Source organism: Bufo bufo, chromosome 5 (genome assembly GCF_905171765.1).
Source record: "Bufo bufo chromosome 5, aBufBuf1.1, whole genome shotgun sequence".
In the NCBI taxonomy this organism is placed as follows: domain Eukaryota; kingdom Metazoa; phylum Chordata; class Amphibia; order Anura; family Bufonidae; genus Bufo; species Bufo bufo.
This window is the reverse complement of record NC_053393.1, coordinates 497833865-497842177: the sequence shown is the minus strand read 5'-3', so window position 1 is coordinate 497842177 and position 8313 is coordinate 497833865. Positions and strand designations below refer to the sequence as shown.

General features: G+C 49.3%; 1 protein-coding gene across 1 annotated transcript; it reads right to left on the bottom strand.

Moving 5' to 3' along the window:
- Positions 1 to 1022: 1022 nt before the first annotated feature.
- LOC121002763 lies at positions 1023 to 6316 on the bottom strand. Its single transcript, XM_040434297.1, has 2 exons — positions 4309 to 6316; positions 1023 to 1201 (listed from the first exon to the last, which is right to left on the bottom strand). Exon 1 carries the CDS (start codon positions 5538 to 5540, stop codon positions 4338 to 4340), a length of 1203 nt encoding a protein of 400 aa, XP_040290231.1. The 5' UTR covers positions 5541 to 6316; the 3' UTR covers positions 1023 to 1201; positions 4309 to 4337.
- Positions 6317 to 8313: the final 1997 nt, after the last annotated feature.

Here is an 8313-nt window from a genome sequence, read left to right as displayed (position 1 = left end):
AGGGGCCAAAAGTCCAATGAGTACCTTTAAGCTTTACAGGGTTGCTCACAATTTAGCCCCGCCCAAAATGCCAGAACAGTAAACACACCCCACAAATGACCCCATTTCGGAAAGTACACACCCCAAGGTATTCACTGAGGGGCATAGTGAGTCCGTGGGAGATTACATTTTTTTTTGCCAGAAGTTAGCAGAAATGGAAACTTTATTATTATTATTTTTTCCTCAGAAAGTGTCATTTTCCGCTAACTTGTGAAAAAAATTAAATCATACATGAACTCACCATGCCCCTCCACGAATACTTTGGGGTGTCTTCTTTCTAAAATGGGGTCATTTGGGGGGTATTTATACTATCCTGGCATTCTAGCACCTCAAGAAACATGACAGGTGCTCAGAAAGTCAGAGCTGCTTCAAAATGCGGAAATTCACATTTTTTTTACCATAGTTTGTAAACGCTATAACTTTTGCGCAAACCAATAAATATACACTTATTGGATTTTTTTTTATCAAAGACATGTAGCACAATAAATTCTGACACAAACTTGTATAGAAATGTAATTATATTTGAACAATTTTACCAGAAAAAGTTAAAAATAAACTTTTTTTGAGAAAATTGCATGTTTTTAAATTAATATCAGAAAAATGAAAAATCTCAGCAGCAATCAAATACCACCAAAAGAAAGCTGTATTTGTAAGAAGAAAAGGAGGTAAAATTCATTTGGGTGCCAAGTTGCATGACCGAGCAATAAACCGTTAAAGTTGTGAAGTGCCGATTTGTAAAAAAGGGCCTCGTCACTAGGGGGGTATAAACCTGTGGTCCTAAAGTGGTTGCAAATTTCATGATTTTCCTATTTTATGACGTAAAGTCATGATTTTATTAAAGACACGGAGGCGAGTATTGCATCAACTCTCTTTACTGATCTACCATAGCAGCAAAGAAAAAAAACTGATATTACATAGAGAAAAAACCATGGTAACCAACTCCTCCCCACTATCCCAGTATATATAGGCTCAGTCCTCTGGGATCCTCCTCTTTCTTTGCGAAGACCACCGGAACGAACGTAACTCCCAACCGCCAACTGTGACCTGGAACCGGAACTCCTGACAGCTGAGATCTTCAACGGAAGATGGTAACTTGAACTAACGACCAGGCAAAACTCCCCTGGAACCTTGAGCACGATCTGCACCACGAAAGCCGCTCAACCTGCGAACAAAAAAAAGGGGGACCAAATAACATGTGATCAAAAAACACAATTCCTGCAATTCACAAAGAATGCAAACCAATGAGCAAATGAATAAATCTTATAAGAAAAATGTGCAAAAGACCCCCATATAAAAACCCCAGCAGCGGGAGGGAAAGAAAAAGGGGGGGCAATACTCGCCTCCATGTCTTTAAAAAAATCATGACTTTACGTCATAAAATAGGAAAATCGTGAAATTTTATGACAAGACACGGAGGCTCCTATTGCAAGTTTAAAGCTGAGAAACCACCGACGCAAAAGCATGAGATGGTGGCCTGAAATAGAACTCACGAAAAGTGGACACCCTAGACCAGTCAGCTAACTTCATGACATCCTCCAGGCGAGCACCAGACGGTCATAGAGGTAGCTGCCGCACCGCGGACTGAATGTGCAGTGAAGATACTCGTATCAATAGCTGCCAGGGAAAGGATCCACTTCACCCAGCGTGAAAGTCACGCTGGTGACTGGAGCGAAAGGTCTGCGAAAAGAGATGAACAGATGAGGGAACTGTACCGAACGAAAGGCGGAGGTGCGGGACTCGTATTCTTGTAGGCAAGCAACTGGGCACAGCTGAAGGGAAAGAGGGAAAGCAGGATACGCCACCGAACGGATATTGGTCTTGGTCCGTCTGGAGATATTAAACTGGACACCCTCCGGTGTAAACGACCTGGCATCATGATCCAGGGCGCGCACGACTGAGACCCTTTTACAGGAAATCAAACAAAGCAAAGTGACCAGCTTAGCAGACAATTGGCGTAGGGATAACAGTGAGTTCAACGGCCAGTCCGAGAAGAATCTCAAAACCACCGAAACGTCCCAAGTGGTGGAAAACCGTGGTCTGGGAGGCCGGGAAAGGCGAGACCCCTTGAGCAAGCGCCGGACCAGGGGATGTTGTCCCGCAGGACAGCCCTCGAAACCCTTATGTCTGGACGAGATCGCTGACCTATACACATTTATGGTGCGATAAGCCTTACCCTCGTCATACAAAGAAGACAAAAAGGAAAGAATTGCACCTACAGGTGCCTGAAAGGGATCCAAATCGCGTGAGCCGCACCAGCGAGACCAAGAGTCCCAGGCGGATCTATAAGCCCGTCTTGTGCCTGGACCCCACGCGCTTCAGAGTAAGAACGTAGTTGTGTCCGAAACTCCTGAGACGTCCCAGGAACTCCCGAGACCCTGCAAGCGAGGAGACGTAACGAACCTGTCTGAAGAAGGGGGTGAGATTCCCCCAGGGGCCCCTGGAGGAGAGACAGGTGATCCGGAAGGAGGAGGGGATAATCGACCAGCAGATCCAGTAACTGCGGGAACCAGGGCTGGGCATTCCAAAAAGGGATGATCAGGATTAGTTCCGCCATATGACGCTGAACCTGCAAGAGTACCCGTGGAATGAGGGAGAAAGGCGGGAACGCATACAACAGAGCATCCCCCCAGTGCTGGAGAAAAGCGTCTACTGCTTCCGCCAACGGGTCCGGCCGCCAGCTGAAAAACCTTGGCAGCTGGGTGTTCAGGCGGATCGCAAACAGGTCTATAGAGGGGGAACCCCAGAGAGATGATAAAGCAAGGAAAACCTGCTCGTCTAGCTTCTAGTCGCTGGAATCTTACATAGAACGTGAGTTCCAGTCCGCCATGGTATTGTGCAGGCCAGGAAGATGTTCCACCACTACCATGATGCCTCGGGCTAGGCAAAACTCCCAAAAATCCTTTGCAAGGTGAGTAAGGACTGAAGAGCGTGTTCCCCCCCATGCCGTTGACGTATCGGACCGCGGATACATTGTCCATCCGCAATCTGATACAAGACCTGATGGTGCTATTGGCGAAACTGCGAATCGCAAATGACCCTGCCAGCAATTCTAAGCCATTGATATGGAGGCGTGTCTCCTCCGGGGACCAAGGTCCCCCCGTGGACACCCCGTCGCAGTGTGCACCCCAACCGTGCAAACTGGCGTCTGACTCGATAAGGTCTGGCTGAGGACCAAAAATCGCCTTGCCGTTCCATACCGTGAGGTTCTGGATCCACCATTGTAGCTCGTCCCGTGTCTCTTTGTCCAGAACAATGGTGTCGGCATAGGAGGACCCCGCCCGAAGGTGAGCAATCTTCAGGCGTTGTAAAGCCCGATAGTGAAGAGGGGCCGGGAAGAAAGCCTGAATGGAAGCTGCTAGGAGTCCGATAATCCGAGCTAGATGGCGAAGGGAGAGATGAGGACGTACTAAGGTATGCCGCAGCTCTTTGCAGATAGCGTGAATCTTGGTCAAAGGAAGGTGGAGGGTCTGGGAGACGGAGTCCAACCTGAATCCTAGAAACTCTATCAAAGTGGAGGGGCTGAGGCAGGATTTCTCCTGGTTGATAATGAAACCCAGGCTTGAGATAAGGTTGGTGGACATGCGAAGGTGATGTAACAGGAGCTGAGGGGTCTGTGCCATAATGAGGATATCGTCCAAGTATATAATCATGCGGACCCCCCTGCTGCGTAGCCATGCAACCACTGGCTTCATTAACTTGGTGAAGCACCAAGGGGCGGAGGAGAGACCGAACGGCAGGCAGGTGAAACGCCAGATCTGGCAGTTCCAATAGAAACGGAGAAGGTCTCTGGAAGCTAGGGCTACGGGGACTGTCAGGTAAGCGTCCTTGAGATCTAGCTTGACCATCCAATCCCCAGGGATGAGCATATCTCTTAGTAGATGGATGCCCTCCATCTTGAAATGACGGTATTGTACTAGGGAATTGAGAGCTCTCAAGTTGATCACCGGGCGCCTCTGGCCACCATTCTTTTGTACCAAAAACATAGTGCTGATGACCCCCCTCGGAATGCGTGGGAGCACGTTCTATTGCACCTTTCTGGAACAGCTCCAGAAGTTCTGAGTGAAGCTGGTGTTGGGAAGAAGTGGGATGTGGTGGAGGTGGGGCAGGGAGTAGTCCCGGGTGGGCGACTAGGTCTATTACAAAACCCTTGACGGTGTTTAGAATCCATGGGTCGGAAGAGATCTCTGACCAGACATGGAAAAAATACTGGAGTCTGCCCCCGACACACTCTACTAAAGAATGAGGAGGAGAAAACCGGGCTGGAATTACCCATTGGTCGTCTGGAGCTGGGGCTACCCCTAAAGCCTCTGGATCGGCCGGGAGCGCCTCTCGAAGGAAAAAAGGAGGGCTGGTGTCTGATCCTGTAGGGACGATCTGTATGTGTAGGAGCCTCTTCCCGTACCTCGGGAATGGGAGTAGGAACGGCCGGACAGTCGGCCCCTGGAACTGCCGGCCCTATTAGAGAAACGGTTATTGAAAACCCTCTTCATTGAGGACTGCGCTTTGTCTAGCGCTGTAAAGGCGCCCACATATCTGCCTAGCTCCTTAATGAAAGGTTCACCGAAGAGCAGGCCCTGGGCCTCTTTGCCCGCCTCAGACAGTGCCAGGTTGGACAATTTTGGCTCCACCTTCATTAGAATCGCCTTGCGCCTTTCTATGGCTAGGGAGGTGTTAACATTTCCCGTAATGCAGATGGCTCTTTGAATCCATCCACCCAGCTCTACAGGGTCAACCAGCTTGCCCTCAGCTTTAGCGGTCTCTGCCAAGTCGAATATTTTCGCCAATGGACCAGTGATGTCCAACAGTTTATCTTGTACCGCCTTTAGAGCCGAATCTAGCCCTTTCTTAGGATTGAAACCTGTCTTGGCTAGAAATTGGACCATCTTTGGATCGACAGAGGGCGTTTCACAAATCTTATGGGGTATAATGGGACGAGGACATTCAGCGCGTAATTTGTTGCGCGACTCTCTGGAGAGGGGAGTGCGTATTTTGGCCTCTAAGTATTGGGCCACCAGAGTGGCGGGCAGCCATTCCGCGGAACGAGGGTGGTGGAGTTCGTCCGGGTTAAACAGAGGCTCCCCCAACGAATCTATCAACAGGTCATCTGGCTGTCTCTCTGAAGGGGTGGGTGTGGGTCTAGTGGCTAAGGGAATCTGTCCCGACCCAGAAGGATCAAGCGCCACATCTGCCAATTCATCCACTGAGTCGCCCAAGGACTCTTCATGTGCCTCCTCTATAGACTCTCCCTCAGAGTCATTCACGGGCTCAGGCAACATCCTGGCCGTCTTCCACGCACGCGATTTTTCCGCCTGGCGTGGGCAGGCTCTTTTACGCGGTATATCCACGTGCTCAAGTGATGGAGCTAAGCCATCTGTCAAGTTTGTTCTGGAGGTAGGTGGCAGTGTACTCTGCGCTAAAGCCGGTGCTTGATATGAGGGACCTGGGAGAGCGCCAAGCGCCTGGGAGATGGACTGGGAAATAGCAGGAGTCATGGAACCCATAGCCGATATGATGGCATTGGAGATGGACTGCTGCAGCAGAGTGGCATGGTCCTCAGGAGGTGGAATAACTACTACTCTGTAACAACAGGAGTAGGATTGTCCTGAGTAGGGACCGCAGGAGTGCTAGTAACAGACATCTTGAGAAGAGGAGGAGGGAGTATATCACCCCACACCACCAAAACACAGAGTGCTGAATCTGAGGAAGGAAAAGAAAAAAAAACACAAAGTAAGGGGAGGGAGCCCTAGTAATCTGCTCTAAAAACGCCAAGGTAGGAGGAAGAAAAACTCACCGGAAAGCAGAAATGGACGAACAGGCGCAGATGCAGCCGAGCGCAGGGACAGGCAGTGTGAACGGAGGTGCCCGGCAGAAATGGCGGCGAGAATCCCGCGAGATGACGGGGGAGGAGCCGACAAAGCGCGCGAACACACGCGATGTCAGCGAAGTTGTAGGAGGGAAACTAAGATGGCGCCTGAATTCCCGCCTATCGCGAGATCTCGGGCGGAATACAGAAAGGATGGCGTGAGATACCTGAGACAGTACAGGATAACGTACAAGATAGGGGTGAAAAACCCGGTAAAGGGGGGAGAGCGGGACACCTCTAAGAAGGCAAAAAATAAATGAGGGTAAAGAAAAAACTGAAAAAAGAGAAGGATAAACCAGGGGTGGACAAAAAAAACCCAGCCCAAACTGAGTCTAGGAGCCTACACCAAACACAGCAAATAAACTGTCCCAAAAAGGGGCAAGTAAAAAGAAACTGACACAGTACCAAGATACAATAAAAGCGTAACAAAGGAGAAAGTACTTATCTGCCATGGTAGCAGCAAAGAAAGAGGAGGGTCCCAGAGGACTGAGCCTATATATACTGGGATAGTGGGGAGGAGTTGGTTATCATGGTTTTTTCTCTATGTAATATCAGTTTTTTTCTTTGCTGCTATGGTAGATCAGTAAAGAGAGTTGATGCAATACTCGCCTCCGTGTCTTGTCATAAAATCAATGTTTGCCAGCAGCACATCGTGCTGCGTAATCTACCAGGGATTGGATCGCTGCATGTAATAGCAGCAGTCTCCTCCACTACGAGCAGACGATTGCCGGAATGGAACGCTTCCTTCCCGACAATCGCCTGCAAAGTCTTTTCAAGGGAACCTGTCATCAACTTTATGCTGACCGTTCTGAGGGCAGCATAAAGTAGTGACAGATGCTCTGATGTCAGCGGTGTGTCACTCATCAGCTAAAAGTAAGTGGTTGCTGAGAACCAGCATCATAATCATTGCAGCTCAGGCCTTGAAAAGAGTGAAATCTACCAGAGAAGAGTCATGGTTAGGGCTCATGCACACGAACGTGACGTTTTTTGCGGTCCGCAAATTGCGGATCCGCAAAAAACGGATGCGGCCTGTGTGCCTTCCGCAATTTGCGGAACGGAACAGGAGGCCCATTATAGAGATGCCTATTCTTGTAAGACAAGAATAGGACATGTCTCATAATTTTTGCAGGGTCACGGAACGGAACAACGGATGCGGACAGCACACAGCGTGCTGTCCGCATCTTTTGCGGACCCATTGAAATTAATGGTTCCGAATACAGACCGTATACGGAATCAAAATACGGTCTGTATACGGAATGCAAAATACTGTAGTGTGCATGAGCCCTTATTCATAAGTTCCTGCACTCTCACCCATCTGCTGCTGATTGGCAGTTGTCTCCTAGATACCCTGTTTCCCCGAAAATAAGACAGTGTCTTATATTAATTTTTGCTCCAAAAGATGCGCTAGGTCTTATTTTCAGGGGATGTCTTATTTTTCCATGAAGAAAAATACGGTACACATTTATTGTTGAAAAAAAAAAAGGAAATCAGGGTGGGGAGGGGGATCACTTAAAATGGCACAGGGTGATCAGAGAGGGGATCAAAATGACACAGGGGTATCAGGGTGGGGAGGGGGATCACTTAAAATGACACAGGGGGATCAGAAGGGGGAATCAAAATGGTACAGGAGAATCAGAGGGGGGGGATTACTATAGCATTTTAGTACCCCCTTCTGATCCTCCTGTGTCATTTTGATTCCCCCTTCTGATCCCCCTGCGTCATTTTAAATGATCCCCCTCCCCACCCTGAGTCATTTTAATTACCGTTTTTAGTCTCCCCCCCCCCCATCTTCACCAGACATCCCCCACCTTCCATCAGATATTCCCCCCCCCCCCCCCCCCTGTCACCCCGTCCCCTGTGTGTCCGTGCCAGCCAAGTTGTGAGACTCCATCAGGGCCGAGTGAGCAGCGGGCGGAAGAAGGCGGCAGCTTGTCCTGGCGGCGGCTGCGGCCAATCAGTGAGCTCCTTACATTCTGGGGTGGCTTGCTTTATAATCGGGGAGGCATTATGTCCGGCCGATGCTTTATAATCGGGGAGTCATTATGTTCGGCGGATGCTTTATAATCGGGGAGGCATTACGGTATGTTCGGCCGATGCTTTATAATCGGGGAGGCCTTATTTTCGGGGGGATGCCTTATATTACAGCGATAGGCAAAACTAGAGGTAGGTCTTATTTTCGGGGGATCTCTTATTTTCGGGGAAACACGGTAGAAACGTTTTCTATTGTGCCATATTGTGTCAGTGAAAACGGATCCGTCCCCATTGACTTACAAGCAGCGTTTTGGTGTCCATCTCCAGAGCGGAATGGAGGCGGAACGGAGGCAAACTGAGGCATTCTGAACGGATCCTTTTCCTTTCAGAATGCATTGGGGCAAAACTGATCCGTTTTGGACCGCTTGTGAGAGCCCTGA

What these genes read in the sequence shown, in the direction of transcription:
- LOC121002763 (XM_040434297.1), bottom strand. Translation starts at nt 5,540, where the DNA reads ATGGGTTCCATGACTCCTGCTATTTCCCAGTCCATCTCCCAGGCGCTT.